Below are 20419 nucleotides of genomic sequence, written 5' to 3' on the forward strand. Positions count from 1 at the left end.
GATTATAAAGTGTAATATTAATACAGTTTATACACATCACACGATTTCTGATGTGTGTGTTGCGTACATAAAAATTGAAATTAAATTTTATATTCTTCTTCTTCTTCTTCTATAATCTCATATTATTACATGAGTATTGGGTAATTTTTAAAACCTAATTAGATTAATGTAATAATTGCTCTCCATAAAACATATTGAATTATTGAATTATCATTACTTTACAAATCCCACATCAACCACAACAGGAATTTTAAAAATGCATAGACATAACACTGCACTTTTAATTTATACAAAAATTGGTATTTTATGCAATTACTGAAGTAACTCCTTAGATGAGTGAAAAATTACTTTACAAGTCCTTACTGTACAAGTGAAATATAACAACAATATTAACAATATTTAGTAAATAGTTATACCGAACACGGTATGATTAAAATGTAAACTTACGCATTGACTTGAGCACCTATTTTTGTCATTCTATAGTCTAGTCTAATAGTCGTTCTTGCATTATCTGTGCTTTTAATTTGGTGTGAGAATGTATGAGAGTGTATGGGATCATGTATGATTGATTAGTTCGTTGTGAGAGTTTGTGGTAGTGTGTGTTGATGTGTGTGGGTGTGCGTGTGCATCTGTGTCTGTGCGGTTGGAGTGGGAGGGGTCCCATTTTCCACTTGGGGTACCTCTATTGGTACCGGTATCCGCTGCCTGGGTGGTCTCTTGCCAGCCTTGTGCAGCGGGCCCGATGTGGTACCAGGGGATCTAGTCGGGCCTCGGGTTCTGTCTCTGCAGCTGTGTGGGCGGCTTGGCTCGCAACACCTGCCCTCCTGGAACTGAAGGTGCGTAGGCTCCCTGGCTGCTAGGATTCTCTCCTCTGCTCGTTGGATGTGCGTAGTGGCCGAGCTCCTCCCATCACCCTGGCTCCATGGCTCTCCGCCAAACCACACAGCAGCTGAGTGAGGTCTGCGATCCAGACAGGTAATCCAATCAGTGGACAGCTACATTTATATACAATATCATATTGTAACTTATATGTAAAGAGTATTTCTATATTTTTATTGTGTTGAACTGCAGTTAGTCATTAATTGCTTATAAACTAGGCACTAAAAGTGCTTTTGAGGTGGGTAGACTGTAAATCATTTAGTATCAGTCCTGTCTGTGGGTCGTGCATTTGGGTCCTCCCTCCAGTTAAGTTTGTAGGCCATTGTAGCCTGTCTCCCCGCTCAAGGAGCGTGTGTTAGAATACCGTTCAGTCTAGTTTGACCCTCGTGCGTAACACATGTCACTCCACACTTCCCTTGTTTTGTTGTTTGGAAGTCTGTGTTCCAGTTTCCTCCTGTAAGCCTCCTTCTCCTCCTTGATTTTGACTGACAGCTCTCTCTCGACAATCCTAGCTGCCAGTGTCTTCTCTCCTCTGATGGGACAGCTCAAAAACTGTGTGAATGTAGGAAGTTGTCAAGGCTGGTGTGATTAAAGTCACCGGAGATCATAAAAAAAGCGTCAGGATGTCTGTGGATGTCCCCCCTCCTTGCTTCTTTCTGGTCCCCACTCTGTCTCTGTCAAAGCACACTGCGCTGAACCCGTCAATCTTAAGGCTGGAGTCTGGGATACTGTCATGCAGCCAGGTCTTAGTGAAACACATCAAACTGCACTCAGCAAAGATTTTCTCCTCTCTTGCTAGAGCTGTCAGTGATGCTCTGGACTACGTCGCTGGGTCGCAGTGGTTTAGCTCCTTGGACTTGGGGAGCGGTCAGATGACCCTCTTTGTTGGGCCGTCCTGGTTACTCCACACTCCTGCTGGTAGCTGGTGGGTGGAGGCTGGAAGGCTGATTATCCAAACCTGTGACATCTGGGAGGAGCCTTTAAAAGGGTGGCGATTTTGGTGTCCTCTCTCTATGCCTCTGCCCTGCGAGCCTGGAAGCCATCTCACACCTTTTCGTTGTCCATTGGTTTGTTGCACTTTTTACAACACTTTTTACAGGTCTGATTGTGTCCAACCTTTGGTGAAGGTTTGCAAAAACTTTAAGTTTTTTGTTGACAAAGTGAACAATGTCAGGGCCCAGATATCACCACCTACATTTGACTCATTTGTTGTTGTGCTTACCCCTGTAACTTTTCACCAGCCGGTAACTTTGTCCTTTTTATATGAGACTGTCCAACACCTGAAGTTTTTAGGTCCCCCCGTGATGTAGTTCCACATAACATAGAACAATTTGTGTAGATCTTAATGATGTTCAGTCCTCCTTTGCTCCTTTATTGTATGCTGTCCCGCAGGATTCAGTTCTTGGCCCTCTGCTATTTACCCTTTACCTACTCCCCCTGGCTTCCATCATTAGAAAGCACAACTGCGCTTTTGGTCAACTCTTAATTTTCTCCATTCAATAAGGAAAAGACTGAGGTGATTGTCTTTAGTCCCAGTGTCAGCAATGAATCCCACCCTATAGCTTTGTGTCCTCTTGCTCAATCTTTTAAATTAACTGTCACAGACCAGTTGTTTTAACCTGGAGAAAGAGAGACTATATTACACCAGTTCTAGCTTCTCTTTACTGGCGGCCTTTCCATTTTAGAGTTTATTTTAAAATTATTTTATTTGTTTTTAAGTCTGGTATTTGTTTTAAATGGTCTGGCCCCACTCTACCTCTATGAGTTATTGCACTTGCATTCCCTTTCCTGCTCACCATCTGCCAACCAGCTGCTGCTGGATGTGCCAAGGACACTGTGGAAACTCAGGGGGGGATAGGGCATTTGTCATTGCTGGCCCAAACTTGTGGAAGGCACTGCCTGTGATACATTATGCCTGTGTCATAACCGCCAATGCATATTTGTAGAAACTTTAAAGTAATGGATCTTCTTAGATTTCTGCAGAGGATTAGACATTTAGATTTGTGAGTTTCATATGAAGAGCATATATCTATAGGAAATACTGCATGCACAGTACTGTAACAACTTAATGCAAGAACAGAATCTATTGCGCACAACAGTACTCTTGAAAACATGATCAGGGTGTAAGGTTGTCTGTCATAAACCCTCCATCTCCACGATGAGAAGAACTCCTCCATAAGATTCAGGAAAGGGGAGTAGGGTGGCAGTCAGACATTTACAAAGTGGTTACTGTTGGTGGTGGATGCAGACATTATCTCAAATGATCACATAAATGTGATGTACGGGCCCAGGATGGTGTTGTTGGTGGTTCAGGAGGATGTTTTTTAGCTCCTCTAGGAAGGTGAGGAGACCTTGTGTAAGGTAGGATCCAAGGACAGCATGCCACATAATCCTCTGAACCCATGGCCGCACAAAGAGTAATATTACAGTACCCTCCCCGTTGGCCAGGAACCTCAGTCATGGCCAACTCTCTCGTCCACTGGGGAAAACTCCAACACATGGCGGCTAAGCTGGGGAGCTATGAGCAAGCCCACACCAGCCCGCCGCCTCTCGCTGCAAGCAACTCCAGAGTAGAAGAGGGTCCAGCCCCTCTCAAGGAGTTGGGTTCCAGAGCCCAGGCTGTGTGTGGAGGTGAGCCCGACTATTTCTAGTTGGTACCCCTCGACCTCCTGTCCAAATTCAGGCTACTTCCTCCCCAGTAAGGTAACATTTCATGTCCCAGTAGCCAGATTGGTTTTCCAGGGTTTGGGTCGCTGCCCAATCCAATCCAATCCAGCCCCCTACGGTTCCTCCTGTGGATGGTGGGTCCACCTGAGGACGGTCCCACATTGCTCCTTTGGGCTTTGCCCAGCCGGGCCTCTTGGGTGGCCCTGGCCACCAGACGCTCGCATACCTGGAGGGCCTGGATCCAGGGTGGGGCCCCGTCTGCGCCATACCGGGCGACGTCTCGGTCCTTGCCCGTCTTCCTTTTATACAGGGGGTTTGTGAACCTCTCTTAGTCTGGCCCGTCACCCAGGACCTGTTTGCCTTGGGAGACCCTACCAGGGGTATTTAGCCCCCAACAACATAGCTTCCGGGGTCATTCGGGCAGACAAACTCCTCCACCACGATAAGGCGATGGTTCAAGGAGAAGTAAATTGAAACGTGCTCATCAAATATCTGCACACTGCACATGTACTTTAACACGCTATGCATTTGCCATTATAGTATTTCTACCTTGTACATTCACTTAACTCATAACTCCTTCACCTAAACCTAATTGTTTCTGTGTAATTGTCAGTTTAAGTCAAGTATACTTAAGTATACAGTAATTACAAATCTAGACGAAAAACACTTAACCTCTTTTTATACTTCAAAGTAGAAACCAAGTATACTTGATCACTTAGGTTTGGTATTACTTTTGGTTTGGTATGTCTTATATATGTATAAGATGTATTTCTTATACATATATATATATATATATATATATATATATATATGAATAAACGTGAAAGCCTACTTTTTCCTTTTTAGTTGAAAACAAGTATATACATATATGTGTACTTGTACAGTACAGTATATATTACTTTTTGCCAAGGGTATAAAGGAGTCATTTACAATATGTTGACTGAAAAACATGAGCACTGTTCATGGACAGTCACATTGTTGAAGTAATGCCCACATTTTTGAATGTGTGTTTAGTAAAGAACTTTAATATCTTGTGTTTATGTTAAGTCTTCCCATAACACAAAACAAACCCAAAACATACTCTTAGAAAAAAGGCTGCCCAGAGAGTGATGAAGACCCTGATGAAGAGGTGGATGTGCATTGTAGCTGAGAAAGAAGGAGGAGCAGCATCCAAGGCAGAGACTGAAAGAGAGTGAGTGAGATGGAATTAAAGAAGAACAGAGCAGCCGCATGTGTTCAGCAGCGTCTTCTTCTCTCTATGATGATGGAGACTGTGGTTGAGGATGAACTTTGTTTTCCTTTGCTGATCAACACTTCTTGCCAGAAGTACAAACTCCCTAATCCAGAAATCAAGCTAATTTACTCTGTGTTGTTCTGCATTTCTCTGCTCACTGTGGTTCTCAACCTGCTGGTCATCATCTCCATCTCCCACTTCAGGCACCGATTTATGTCTTTGCTTTGATAACATGTTGCTGTAGTGCAATCATTTTAATATAACCGTACAACCTTTGATTACTGTTTCATCAATCTAATGGTTATAATAATTTCAGTGTTTATTATATTCACAGTGATGGCATTTTTTCACTCCAGGCAGCTCCACACTCCCACCAACCTCCTACTCCTCTCTCTGGCTGTATGTGACTGTCTCGTTGGTCTTATTGTGATGCCAATTCAGATCATCCTCATAGAACCCTGTTGGCTTCTAGATGAACTGGTGTGTCTTTTGTATTATTTTGTTCCTTTTATCACAGTCTATGCTTCGGTGGTAAACATGGTTATGATATCAATCGACCGTTATGTGGCCATCTGTGACCCCCTGCGTTACACCACAAAATTCACTCAGAGAACAGTTAAGGTCTCTGTCCTGCTGTGTTGGATTTACTCTGTTTTCTACAGCCTCATCTCACTCAATAGACTGAGGCAGCCAGGGAGATATAATTCCTGTGATGGAGAATGTGTGATTAAAATAATTAGAGCTGCTGACCTCGTTTTAGGGTTTCTAATCCCCATCTCAGCCATCATCATCCTGTATGTGAGGGTGTTTGTGGTGGCTGTGTCTCAGGCTCGTTCTATGCGCTCCCACGTTGCAGCTGTTAAACTGCAGCGTTCACTGACTGTGACTGTTCAGAGGTCAGAGCTGAAAGCAGCCAGGACTCTGGGTGTAGTTGTTGTTGTATTTCTCATGTGTTATTGTCCATATTATGTTATGTATTTCTCTGGTCATAACATCGAAATTAATCCTTCAACTAAACTCTTTTTTGTTTTTCTGGTATACTTTAACTCCTGCATAAATCCTGTGATTTATGCCTTTTTCTACCCCTGGTTTCGAAAATGTGTGAAACTCATATTTATGTTACATATACTTCAGCCTCACTCCTGTCAGAGCAGCGTACTATAATGAAAATACCTGACTTTCTTGCCTCAAGGGACCGATTTGTTGTGTATGGTTATATTCCTCCTTACTGTGTCACTCTCCATAAATTACATGGAATAAAATCCGGGATATGTAAAGGATTCTACCTAGTTAAAAATGTTAAAAGCTCTATGTATAATTCTTAATTTTATTGTGATGCTATCAAAACATATTTAATTAAACATTCAAATTCAAATTTCAGACACTCAGTTTTCATGGTGTATTTGCAACATATACAACAGTCTTACTTTTACAGTACAGTGTCACTGACGGCCCTAGTTTGTCTTTAACAAACCCACTGTTTACTCTGTAACCACAAAACATAATCAGTGATAAGAGGAAACATGGCAAATGGATAAATGTTGAACTAAACGGCTGAACTCACGGATTACTGAAGCAACTTTCTTGTCAGAAAACAGTTAATGGCTATTTTATCCTTTCATTTAAGCCTCTTGTTTATCATGATTGCATGTGTTTAAGTCATATTTGTCATGTTTTACCCAAATCGTTTAGAACACAATTAACTGAACCAGAACCTATTTCTGAAAGCAAAGTATTTACAATAATTCTGTATGTTCAAAATCATGAAATGCTCTGGCAACACTGGCAAAGGAACCAGGAAGGTTCTCTAGGAGAGAAGAGAGAAAATTAGTATCGGAAGTACTATTCTGGATGATTTTACATACTGAACTCACATGTACCGAGGTAGGTCAGGTAGAGGTTGAACCGGGCTAATGTAAGACTTGGGAGTTTAGACGAACAGTTACTGTAGGAAAACAGAAAGTGATACTGTGACATTCAGCCTTCGCGCCACTAGAGGCACTTCTGTGTGTTTTGCGTGGCTCACTTCTGGGTTCATTTCCTGTGTGCAGTAATTAGTCGATCCACCTGTTAGGGTGTATTTAAGGGTTGCCTTTTGTTTTCACGGTTGCTGGTGTGTTAACTCAGAATGTTACCTGTTTAAGAGGAGTCTTGAAGAAATGGAGTTTTGGTTTCTTTTGATGTCCTGTCCTATTTGTCACCTGAATGTTTGTGGTTGTCGTCTGTGTTTCGTGTTTAGGTTGTTTGCCCATTAGGAAGGGAGCATATTTTAGTTTTGATCTGCAGGATTGTTTAGTTGTCTCCAGTGAATGTCTTGTGTTTCATGTTTAGGTTTTTGCCCGTTAGGAATGGAGCGTATTTTAGTTTGTTAATGTAGTAGTGTTTAGTTTTCCTGCATAGCAGCGATTTTTAGTTCTCACGTTTTTGTTTGAACTTAGTCCTGCCTTGCAGTGAGTTTATGTTGGTATTTAATAAATAATTTTATGTTAAACTGTAAATCCTGTGTTGGGTCATACATTTGGGGTCTTCCCTGTTCCCCTGCAACCTGGTCAATAGATGCGGCCAGGTGAGCATAAAGGTTCATTAGAGAACATTAAAGTGTCACTAATAGCGCAACCTGGAGCAGGTTATGTTTAGGGGTAAGTTCTTTTTTCAGAGTTTTTGATGACAAGCCCGTGCACGTAGAGGCGCAGTTTATACATGGATTCTTCCACCGTGAGAGGGTCATGAGGCCACGTATCGATGTTTTTTTCATGTCCTGATGTTTATTTGAAGGAGCAGTATCATTTCTCTAAAGAATCATTAATTTATTTACTGAACCTTTTGAAACCTTTGATTTCGAACTAATTCCGGGTCTGCGCTTACCACAGAAAGCATTTAGTATTCTTCGTTTTTTTGCATCAGGACATTTTTTCAATAATTTGGACGATGCAGAGCATTTGGGAAAGGCAACTGTGTGGAGAGCTGTTCGTACCGTACGCCTGGCACTAAAACGGTTCCTGCACACTTTTGTACAGTTCCCTGGCCACAAACCTCTGTGTGTCATTAAAGAAGCATTCCACAGAGTGGCAGGTTTGTCCTTTTTATGATAATCTGTCACACATATTTTAATATGTACACCTCAGACGTACTGCACTCACACACTTCCCGTATTACTTTCCATTTCAGGGTTTCCAAATGGGTGGCAGAGTGGTGCGGTGGGTAGCATCGTCGCCTCACAGCAAGAAGGTTCTGGGTTCTTCGATTCCCGGAGGCGGCCCTGGTGCCTTTCTGTGTGGAGTTTGCACGTTCTCCCCGTGCTTGTGTGGGTTCTCTCCGGGTTCTCCAGCTTCCTACCACAGTCCAAAGACGTGGGAGGAAGACGTTGCCCTGCGATGGACTGACTGGCGACCCGTCCAGGATGTACCCTGCCTCTCACCCAGCACCCACGTGACCCCGCCTTAGGGAATAAGCGGCTTGGAAAATGGATGGATAGATGGTTTCCAAATGTGATGGGGTGCATTAATGGTACCTATAAAAGCTCTTTCAGTCAATTAGGGAGGAAATCGTTTCACAGTATCAATTTGCAGGTAACTACAGTATTATTTCCTGCCCAGAATTTTTTTGTGTAAAGAACATTACACTTGTTACTCATTACTAGGTAATATGTGATGCAACCCATCTCATCACTTTTGTGGAAGCGGAATGGCCAGGGTCGGTATTCCAGAGTTTTCGGGGCATCATCACTATACCACACGTTTAAACAAGGAATGTTGTAATTTACACAAGTTCATGTTTTTACTGTATTGTTTTATTGTTGTACACATTTCAATCTTTACAGGACACTACAATAGCTACTTTCTGGGGGACAAAGGGTTCCCTTGTCTGCCCTATTTGATGACACTCTACCCCGATAACCTGAGCCTGGACCACCGACACGGATCAACCAGGCCCACAACAGAACATGAGCCAAGGTGAAGATAACATTCTGAATCAGGCATCCTGAAGGCGAGGTTCAGTGTCTACTTGGCCTCAGGGTCAGTCCAGAGAGGGCATGTGACATTATAGTGGCTTGTCCTGATGAAGATGACCGAGAGGATCCAGTAAACCAAGTAGCCCACAGAGATGGAAGACAGATGATTTGTCAGAATCATTTTTATTAAATTTTTTCTGCATCAAGAGTGGTCTTCATTTCTTCATGTCCTGAAACAAAAAATTGAATATTATTTACATTGCTTTACACACCGATACTTCAAATTGTAACATTAATGTTCAGATAAAATCTTAACCTTAAGGCGATGCACCAGGATTTCAATTTCAAGTTTAACCTTTTTGATGGCCAGTCTCTTCTCTGTTTTGAGCTGTATAAGGTCCATCTCTAAGTCACTCTTTTTGATCTGTTGAGCTGTACAAGATGGATATTGTACAGCTCCTTTGCTAGCAACTAGCAAGGCATTTAAAAAGGTATTATTTCCCGCATTTAAATCCCCAGGAATGTTCTGTGAAAGGACAATGACAACTTGTTACTCTATAATGTCAAAAGGGGTCATGTGTTGTGTTGTTTTGTGTTATGGTATGTATGAAACCTCTATGGACCTGGCAGTACCGTTCAATCCTGTCACAGCAGAAGTGGTCTTTTCATCTTCATCCTACAGTGGAAATATGCAAGTATACTTTATGTGGCAATAAATCAAATAACTAAAAAAAGGTACTTGGCAACAAATCAATTACACAAACTGTGTGCTATCTGGAGGGTTCAATAACACCACCCTTTTTTCTAATAGCTACTTTACAGAAAGAATACATTAAAACATGTTTATTACATATATCCTGTAATTGTGCAATCAAATCTTACATTTTTGTTGGATGTTTGTGTTTTATCTTGACTTGGGTGTCACAAACACACAATGGAGGAAGGACCCAAATGTACAGTGTGGCTGGATTAAGAACAGTATTTAATAGATTCGTGGTAAGGCAGGCAATAGTCATACACAAGGTAGGCAAAACAAGGTCCGGTAAGGCATAGGCAAAAGGATGGTCAAAAGGCAGGCAATGGTCAAAATCACGGTACTGGAATATCAGAGACTGGGCAAGAGACAAGACGAGATTACCAAACTGGGTCATACACGAAGAATGGGTACACAGCAATGCTGGAGTGCTGGTCATGAAGAACGCAGACAATCTGGCAAGGTAACGTGGTGAGAGGTGGCGCTTACATACCAGATGTAATGATGCCAAATAGGACACAGGTGAGTTAATTAGAACCGGAAATGGAAGCTGGATGTTTTTAGCCAGTACTGAGACAGGAAGTGAAAACTTAGCAAACTAAAACCGGAAAGGGCATAAAACTGTGATGACATGACTGAGTCAATGACATTGGGACAGAGTTCTTCTTGCTCCAGAAGGATTACACATTTTTAAACAAGAGTATTACTATAATCCAATATTATTCTAATCTTACGAAATTGATAGTACAGACAATGCGGAAGTTATGTTTGATTTCCCATTCCAATAAAAGAGGATGTCACGATCTCTGAAAAGTAGGACCCAAATGCACAGTGAGGACTTGAATACAATAAAAGGTTTAATAGCTAGTGGTCAAACAGGCAAGGGTCATACACAGCGCAGGCAAAAAACGGTTCCGACAGGCTGCAGGCAAAAAAACGTAGTCAGCGACAAGCAATGGTCAAAATACACGGCACAGTTCTATCAGGTTAGGAAAAGACAAGATGAGGTCGCAAGACTGGGTAAAACACGAGGTCAGAACAAACAGACGCTGGAATGCTGGCAACGGGTAAATGTAGACATGGTGCTTAAATGCTATGTGAGTAATGATTAATGGAAAACAGCTGGTGAGATCATGTGACTGCGAAGTAAAGCTAAACTAAAAGTGACAAGACTAAACCGGAAGTACAACAAAATAAAACAGGAAGTGAGTCCAACATTCTTTCCTTCGCTGATATAGCTGTATTACTTTTTGCTAATAATAATCGGCTTGAATTCCTCATAGGCCAGCATTGAAATCTTCAACTCCGTCTCTGTAAATTTTCTGCCCTATTCATATCGCTTTGGCTTTCCACGGTGACTTGATGAATTCAATTGGCAAGGTCTTTATATACACACCGAGCACGTGCGTTAACTCTGGGCTACTGACAGGAGGCAGATTAACCTAACTCTTATTAGGGTTTTTGGAAATGACATACTCAGGGTAAGCATGTTCTGGGTTAATCAACCCAGAGTTCAGGGTTTAGCGGAAGATACTGCTTTCGGGAACACACCCCTGGTCGAACCTCATTGAGCTCAAACAACAAACACCTCCCGTTGCATTGAGGGCAATGTTCTACATGTACATGTTAGGTACATACAGGAACTCTAAATAGCATTGCTCTCAGTCCCACAGTGTGTACAAATGGATAAGAACGATCACAATTGCCCTCAACAATAACAATGAACTGTAAATATACTAAATACACACAGTGCAACAGAGCAAAAATGTATTACATAAAACAGTGACTCAGTAACTGGTCAGTGTGCCTTGGCTGTTGTAGTTTGTCTAATCTCTGTTGCTGATGAGACCAACCAGTCCTGTGGTGTCAGCAAAATTGTTGGTGTTGTGCATGGACTCAGTAAACATCCCAGGAAGACGTGTGCTGGATGTTTTCCTGTCTGTGGTTTTCCCCTCAGGAAATCAAACAATCAGGTAGTCCAGTTTGATTGTGATTGAATACACAGCTTTGTCACTTCAGAGTCTTTGGAGTCTAGATGTGTAGTGAAGACACCTGTGAGTTCCTCTGTCAGTCAGGTGTGTTGTCAGGAGCTGGAGCTCTGCATGGCTTGATACTGCTCATGTTTCTCCTCAGGCCAAAGTATTAACATTTGGTCACCAGCATGAAATTGTCACGGCGCTCTAGGAAGCGGACCCACATGCACCGTGGAGACAAGGCTCGGTGACAAAAGGGTTTAATAGTAGAGATGTCCAACTCAAGACCTCCCGCTCGACTCAGCATCGATCTTTTGAAGCGGAAGTGTCGTCAAGCAGAATCTCGAGCGCGTTCCGAATCACGTGACCAATGAGAGCGAGAGGTGTCGATACGTCACGTGACTGCCGAGCGACTTAAGTGCAGTATGAACGGACGGTTGTTTTAATATGTCAGAGCTTTACAAACGTGGCAAGCGGTCCGGAGATGATGATGAAGATAGACAGGTTTCACATTCCAGACATCTGTAATGTATTTATGACAAGTTCAAAATGTAATTAAAGACTAAAACTACATTTTGACAAGTCGCAATTCCAATACAAATATCTTTATTAGTCAGACATCAGTGCCGTGCAAACGGCTCCTCTCTAAAGCTGGAGAGGTGGTGAGAATGTGATTAAAGTCATGTTCTGTGGAAAAATAAAATGAAATAAAGGTCTTTGATTAAACTAACTGACAAACATGTCTCCTCAACGTAGTAATAAACAGAGTTGCAGAAGAACAAATACAGCTCTAATGACATCGGACATCAAACACGTTTGCCACATCAAGGCTACTTATACATTATTATCCAGAGAGAAACACAATTACACACCTTTGATTAAACAAGTTTTATTTGACAATAAAACATAGACTGTGGTCCTGAACAACCACGTATCAGCGAGGGTTTGATGGTCAGTCTGCTCAAGCAGTTCTCATGCACAACCAGCAGATGTCGCTGTTGTGACTGTGTCGTGATGGTGTCGAGCAATGTGTCGATTTCAGCCCAACTGTATCATAGTTGCTCGGTGATTCATGAGGCTTCGATTTCGCCATCTCTATTTAATAGTTCTCGTGGTCAGGCAGGCAAAGGTCGATACACAGAGGAAGCAGTTACAGTACAGGCAAGGATCTGGCAATCGGTGGTCAAAGAACAGGCTCGGGTCGAATACACAGCAATACAGAAACTCCAGCAACGGTACAGACGAGGGCAAGGCAAAAGACACGGTCAAGACGGCAGACAGAAACTGGTGCACGATAACTTACAGGCAGGACGCTGGAGAGTTGTCACGGGTGGATGAACAAACAATCTGGCAACTGGGCAGGGCTAGAGCTGGTGCTTAAATATACTGAGCTGATTACTGATCGCATGCAGGTGTGGGTAATGACCGGTAATGGCAGGGAACAGCTGTGGAGTGACTTAGCAGGAAGTAAAGCCGAAACAGAAACAGAAACCGGGAGTGCTACCAAAATAAAACCGGAAATGGAAACTGGAACCAAAATAAAACAAGAAACAGAGCCAGAGACTGTGACAGAGTTGGTACTTCTGCACAGTGGTTTTGTTTGTGTGCCTCAAAGCGAGTGAAAGAAGTTGTTTAGCTTATTCAGCAGAAACACGTGGCTGTCACAGGTCCATGAAGGAGGCTCGGGGTCCATCATTGTCTGTAACTCCACCACAGTCTCAGAGTGTCTCTGCTGTTAATGCTACCATGTGCCAATGCAACAATTATAAGTTCATATGCTAAAACATGTGTGTCTGACTCATCATAAGTTAATATTGGAAATCAGCACCTTGATCAAGGACACTTAGACATGTGGCCATGTTTGGAGACCAGCAGTGTTTTCATTTGTCTAATTTATCCTAAATATTATTAAAAGTAAATCAGTTTGAAAAGGCTGAAAAAGTAAGGAGATGGTGACTCAAAGAATTAGGGTGGAGACGAGACTGTTCCACCTCCAGACTCACATGAGGAGGAGGAGAAAATAGGACAAAGATAAGTCAGCTGTTTCTCACATTGTTGCTCAGGAAGCTGTGTGTTCAGCTTCTCCTCCTCCCTTTCTCTGATGGAGACACTAGAGGAAGCTGAACTCTGTTTTCCGCAGCTCCTCAACTCCTCCTGTAAGAAGCTCACGCGTCCTCGCCCTGAGGCTCTGACCATTTACATCCTGATGTCCTGCGTCTCTCTGCTCACAGTGCTTCTCAACCTGCTGGTCATCGTCTCCATCTCCCACTTCAGGCACAGATTTATGATTTAGCATTAAGAATATTGTTGAAATTCACTGAAATAACTTTTTGACATTATTGTGTTAATTTGTGCTCAAATATCCTGTTGATGATGCTTCTAGTTTTAATAGTGTTCACAGTGATGCTGTTTTCTCCCTGCAGACAACTACACACTTCCACCAACCTCCTCCTCCTCTCTCTGGCTGTATCTGATTTCCTTGTGGGTCTCATTGTGATGCCGTTTCAGATCCTCTTAACAGAGCCCTGCTGGTTTCTAGGTGACCTGATGTGCACTGTGTTTGTTTTTGTATTGTACATTACTGTTGGGGCTTCCATAGCAAACATGGTTCTGATATCAGTGGATCGTTATGTGGCCATCTGTGACCCTCTGCGTTACTCCACCAAAGTCACTCAGATGAAAGTTAAGTTTTGCATCCTCCTGTCGTGGGTTGTGTCTGTTTTTTATGCCTTCATGATGTTATACGATAACCTTAAAGATCCAGGCAGGTTTAACTCCTGTTATGGTGAATGTTTGATTAATGTAAATGCAGCTGTTGACCTGGTTTTATGGTTTCTGATACCCATCTCAGCCATAATCATCCTGTATGTGAGGGTGTTTGCAGTGGCTGTGTCTCAGGCTCGTTCCATGCGTTCCCACATTGCAGCTATTAAACTGCAGCGTTCAATGACTGTGACTGTTCAGAGGTCAGAGCTGAAAGCAGCCAGAGCTCTGGGTGTAGTTGTTGCTGTGTTTCTCATATGTTACTGTCCGTCTTATGGCATCTCTTTCTCTGGACCTGCCATCAAAATGAGCTCATCAACTAACCTTTTATTTTTTTTTCTGATATACTTTAACTCCGGTCTGAACCCAGTGATTTATGCCTTTTTCTACCCCTGGTTCAGAAAATGTGTGAAACTCATTGCTACGCTTCATATACTGCAGCCTCAGTCCTGTTTGACCAATGTCATGTAAACCTGACACCCAGTACCCCTGTACTGATGGGCCTCCAGTTACAGTCATTTTTGTCTTTCTGTTTCTGTTGAAGTGTTCTTATCATCATGTGTGATGATGTGAGGTAAGAAAACATGTTTTAATTCTCAGTTGACCATCGAGAGCCAACTAAATTTGTTTTTATTGTCAGAAGCAACACCCAGTCGCCTGGACTACTTGTTTTATTTAGATAATTGAATATTTCCAATGAAGAAGCTGATGAGAGAGTTGTCTTTTGTCTCATTTATTTCAATAACAAAAGAAAATAATTAGCATATTAAAACACTGATTGCAAATATCAACGACCCAAAGACCAGGTAGGGAGATCAAACATATACTGTACCACAAAGGTAAAATGCAAAGATCCCAAAATGCCTAAGTTACTCCTGCCTTTTGTTTCTTCTCTGACACGATGGACTGTTTCTTTCTGGTCCAATCAAATTGCATGTTACCAGCTAATCCATGTTGTCGTGTATGGACATATTTACATTCACATTCTTCCACCTGGTACCACTGGCGTCTCGCTATCAGAGAGAAGGAGCAATAAACGTCAAGAGACAAAAACAGAGAGACGGCTCCTCAACCTTGGATTGCGGGAGTCAGATAGGAGTCAGATCCATGGAGTGCCAGGCGGAGACAACCACAAATCATACTCAGTCAGATACATAAAATTGAATGCATGATGGATTGCATACACATGGAACATGTAAGCGGAACATAACAAGGCATAAACACAGTTTTTCCATTACAAATAAGTAATACACTTTTAAAAATGTATCTCTTATGATGCACCAATTACCAATTTGGTAAAATTACACTGTCAAATGTATATAGTTACCAATCATATAATATTGTAAAATATTAAAAGCGTTAAGTTTAAACAGTGTCACAATGTTGTTATATGCTTGTTGCCTAAGTAACTGGTCCCCAACAAGCTTGTTTAGAGAATTTTGGCATGCTTTTTCATGGTACTATTTTTGTTCTGCCACCAGGCGTTTGCTCAACAATGCCACTTAGCAAAATATTCTAATCTTTCGAGTATCACCTGTAGTTCTGTTCTGTCTCACTGAAACCTGGCTGTAGCAGGATGATTATGTTAGTTTAAACAGTCGACTCCAATGAGTCACATAAACTATCATGTTCCTAGAAGTACAGGTAGAGGTGGAGGAGTAGCAGCAATTTATAACTCACATTTACTTATTACTCCTAGACCTAAACAAAGTTATACTGTAACTCACTTGAAAACCTCAATTTGAGCCTTCCTCACCCAGACTCTAAAACTCAGAAGCCAGCTGTGTTTTGTATTGTTTATCGTCCTCCTGCTCCATATTCAGAGCTCTTACAACTGTCCTTTTAACTGAATTCTCTGAATTCTTATCTGTAGTAATGACCGGGATAACAAATATTAACAATCTGAATAACACTATTTATAAAACTATTGGACATATACATATATTGGACATACATATTGTGGTACGTGAAACAGCACCCATTTCTCCCACCGGAGTCATGACAGAACGGGTAGAGTGAGGGGATGCAGCCCACATTTATCCTCAATACAGAAAAAAAAAATAACAAGAAGAAATAAAAAAGAGGGGCTCCAATTCTGTTCGAATCAGGTATGATAAGATAAGATGAGATAAGATAAGATAAGATAAGATAAGATAAGATAAGATAAGATAAGATAAGATAAGATAAGATAAGATAAGATAAGATAAGATAAGATAAGATAAGATAAGATAAGATAAGATAAGATAAGATAGACCTTTGTTTGTCCCACAATAGGGAAATTGCCATGTTGCAGCAGATGTACAAATGTACTAATGTACAGGTAATTAGGCATTTCATGTTAACAATAACTATTTTATCAGTTTATGGTTATGGGCAATATCTACATGAAATAAGATAAGACAAAAATATTTGATTCTCACTTTCTTTGTAAGCAAATCTGTCTTAAACTGACAACCTGACAACCTTTATAGACTAAAGCTTTATATTTATACTTTGTTTTTTTAATTTTAGTATTAACTTTTTTTTTGAATTTATATGTCATGTATTATTTAAATATTCACAAGAGATAGTAGCAGTACTCAAACCTAGTTGATCTCACCACTGCTAGCGTCCCATACTGTATGTGGCCACCACCTTCAGTGAGGGAGCAAGTCAGATGCAGAGAACTCGATTTCCCCAAGGGAATCAATGAGGTATGACTTTATGATAATTTTATCTTATGCAATTATTTCACACAAACATAATGTCACCTCTTATCTAGTATTTATGTGATGAAAAATACATGGAAAATTTCCAAGTTTTGGGACTGATTATTGTGTGTGCGTGTGTATTTCATTAAGCAATCACTGATCATTTCGGGAGTCAGAAAAAGGTAATTCAAAGGTCAGGGTATTTTATCTGATGTCTGATTACTTAGGGATGTTGTTTCTTTCAAGAGGTGCTTGAGTAAATAAATTGTCTCTTGACCTTTTTGTACACCAAAACACACTGTTAGAATGTTTATTTACCTGAAGACAAACATACAGCTTACCTGAGGGGTCCTTTCATGAGTGAATGAAAACTGTAGATGAAGCTTTAAGGTGAGCTTGGTTTCGACTAACAAGACAGGCCAGATTATAGCAGCCACCACAGCAGACTAACATCCTGACGAGTGGATGCTAACAGTAAACCAAGTGGGTTGTTTTCTTATCAGCATAATATGCAGATGGGTAATTCTAAGTTGTCTAACATGTGGCTATGTTTGGAGACCAGCAGTTATTGTTTTCATTTGTTTAATTCATCCTAATAAACTGAGTCAGTATGAAAAGGCTATGTTGAAATTATTCACAGTTTACAACAAAAGCTATTGATTTAGACGATGAGGGAAGAATAAATCTAATGCAAAAGTAGATGAAAACTGGCAAAGTATGAGGGTGGAGACAAGACTGTTCCACCTCCAGACTCACATGAGGAGGAGGAGGAAAAAGGACAGAGATAAGTCAGCTGTTTGTCACATTGTTGCTCAGGAAGCTGTGTTCAATTTCTCCTCCTTCTTTTCTCTGATGGAGACACTGAAGGAAGCTGAACTCTGTTTTCCACAGCTCCTCAACGCCTCCTGTAAGAGGATCACACGTCCTCGCTCCGAGGCTCTGATCATTTACATCCTGATGTCCTGCGTCTCTCTGCTCACTGTGGTTCTCAACCTGCTGGTCATCGTCTCCATCATCCACTTCAGGCACAGATTCATGTATTACCTTCTAGATAAGCGTTAAATTGAGATTCACTGAAATAATTCTCCTTTGAATTTAACATCATTGTGTCCACTATTGCTCAAACGTTCTCATTACATTACTGGTGATGACGCTTTTGATGTAATGTTTACAGTGTGCTGTTTTCTCCCTCCAGGCAGCTTCACACTTCCACCAACCTCCTTCTCCTCTCTCTGGCTGTGTCTGATTTCCTTGTTGGTCTCATAGTGATGCCATTTCAGATCCTCTTAACAGAGCCGTGCTGGTTTCTAGGTGAGCTGACGTGCACTGCGTTTGTTTTTGTATTGTATATCACTGTCTGTGCCTCCGTAGGAAACATGGTTCTGATCTCAGTTGACCGTTATGTGGCCATATGTGAACCTCTGCATTACTCTACCAAAGTCACTAGGACAAAAGTTAAGTTGTGTGTTCTTCTGTCGTGGGTTTTGACAGTTTTTTATGCCTTCATGATGTTATACGGTAACCTTGAGGATCCAGGTAGGTTCAACTCCTGTTATGGTGAATGTCTGATTAACGTAAATGCAGCTGTTGATCTAGTGATAAGCTTTATCCTCCCCATCTCAGCCATCATTGTTCTGTATGTGAGGGTGTTTGTTGTGGCTGTGTCTCAGGCTCGTTCCATGCGTTCCCACATTGCAGCTATTAAACTGCAGCGTTCACTGACTGTGACTGTTCAGAGGTCAGAACTGAAAGCAGCCAGGATTCTGGGTGTGGTTGTTGTTGTGTTCCTCATGTGTTACTGTCCATCCTATGGTATCTCTTTCTCTGGACCTGCCATCAAAATGAGTTCTTCAACTAATCTTTTTTTTTTTTTCCTGGTATATTTTAACTCCTGTCTGAACCCAGTGATTTACGCCTTTTTTTACCCCTGGTTCAGAAAATGTGTGAAACTCATTGCTATGCTTCATATACTGCAGCCTCAGTCCTGTCTGACTAATGTCATGTAAACCTGACACCCAGGGAGACTGAAATGAGCTATTTCATGTAAAGGGGCAGATGTGTTGTGTTTGGACAATAAAAAAAAAAAAAACTTCTTTTGCCTACATCTAAAAATAATGTTATAGTAATGTCATTCAACTCTTGAGAGCAAACTAATTTATCATTTTTAACACTTGTGTTTTATTGTTAGCAGCAACACACAGTCGTCTGGACTGAAGTACTTGTTTTATTCACATTATCTCACTATTAAACAAAAATTATTGTTCTGATTCAACATAAATGTTATTCAATTTTCCAACTTGAAGAAATTATATTAAGCAGTCAGATGTCAAATGCAACAGTTTAACATAAAATGTACATTGTACAGAATGTTAATGTTAACATTAATAACAGAATGTACAAATTGTTAATAAATAAATAAAGTTAAAAACTGGTTCAAACCCACATCATCGAGGCCTGTTAGATTCAAACACTGACACAGATCACTTAGTGGCTCATAGGAGACTAGCCTCACATTTACTAAATGACTATCAAACTTAGCATTGTGACACTTTGATGAATCCTCTACACAATTATCAGTGACAATTGTGTATTTAAAAGTACCACATTTAATACAATGTAACATGAATGATGTAATCATGTGCCTAAACAGTACTCATAACAATCAACAATAACAGCAACAAAATAATTACTATTCTACTTGTGTGAGAGTGTTAGCTAAGAATGAACCTGTGTGCATGCGCATAAGAGAGTGAGACCTCCTATACCCTCTGTAAGAGAAACAAAGTGGCGAGTGTGATTACATAATGGTGCCCAGCCTTCTATTAAATGAAGAACACATGTTTTGGCCCTCAAAAAAGGACAAAGGTGAGCTCAGAGTGAAGCTAGAGAGCAATAAAATACCTTAAACACTGGATTTACTGAACAGAGCAAAGAGTTTGCATGTTTGAGCATATGATGGTATATGTACATGCTGATTATTTAGGAACCTCTGAACATACTGTGAAAGATGCCAAAAAAGGCGAAATGTAAAAATGCTGATTCGAGTTTAACCTGAAATGCGTGTATTCAGGTACAGTATCTGTAGGTCTGGATGGATGAAAAAAGTCCCAGAAAGCAAAGGGAACTGATTCACAGTAAGTAGGGGGGCTCTACCATCTGTTCACCGCGCTTCTTAACCTGTTGGTCATTAACCCCATCTCCCAGTGTGTGTGAATGCATGTGTCTGTGTACGTGGTGAGGGTTAGTAGGTTATGGTTGACAGGTCTCTTCTTGCCAACTGCTGTATCTAAAAGATGGTGAATGTGGACATAGATGTAATTTCTTCCTTTATGATGCAAGCACACATAAAAACTGATGCAACCTACTGTATGAAGGTGGAGACGAGACCATTTCACCTCCAGCCTCACATGAGGAGAAACAAAGAACAGAGATAAATCAGCTGTTTGCTACATCTTGGATCAGGAAGCTGTGTGTTCAGCCTCTCCTCCTTTTCTGATGGAGAAACTG

General features: G+C 41.2%; 1 protein-coding gene and 1 long non-coding RNA gene across 2 annotated transcripts; one reads left to right on the top strand and one right to left on the bottom strand.

The window, feature by feature from the left end:
• Positions 1–8261: 8261 nt before the first annotated feature.
• LOC114859330 (uncharacterized) lies at positions 8262–12986 on the bottom strand. Its single transcript, XR_003786503.2, has 3 exons — positions 12763–12986; positions 9366–9408; positions 8262–9258 (listed from the first exon to the last, which is right to left on the bottom strand). It is a non-coding gene; the product is annotated as an uncharacterized LOC114859330 (long non-coding RNA).
• Positions 12987–14063: 1077 nt separating this feature from the next.
• Positions 14064–18990, top strand: LOC114859046 (trace amine-associated receptor 13c-like). Its single transcript, XM_029156901.2, has 3 exons — positions 14064–14141; positions 17804–17937; positions 18108–18990. Exons 1-3 carry the CDS (start codon positions 14064–14066, stop codon positions 18916–18918), a joined length of 1023 nt encoding a protein of 340 aa, XP_029012734.2. The 3' UTR covers positions 18919–18990.
• Positions 18991–20419: the final 1429 nt, after the last annotated feature.

This window comes from Betta splendens, chromosome 7 (genome assembly GCF_900634795.4).
Source record: "Betta splendens chromosome 7, fBetSpl5.4, whole genome shotgun sequence".
NCBI classification, from domain to species: domain Eukaryota; kingdom Metazoa; phylum Chordata; class Actinopteri; order Anabantiformes; family Osphronemidae; genus Betta; species Betta splendens.

Bases quoted from the DNA above. Each gene is read 5' to 3' on its own strand.
- LOC114859046 (XM_029156901.2), top strand. From the start codon at position 14,064: ATGGTTCTGATATCAGTGGATCGTTATGTGGCCATCTGTGACCCTCTG. The intron at 14,142-17,803 runs GTTAAGTTTTGC...TGTTTTCCACAG, and splicing joins CCAAAGTCACTCAGATGAAA to CTCCTCAACGCCTCCTGTAA. The intron at 17,938-18,107 runs GCACAGATTCAT...TTCTCCCTCCAG, and splicing joins GTCTCCATCATCCACTTCAG to GCAGCTTCACACTTCCACCA.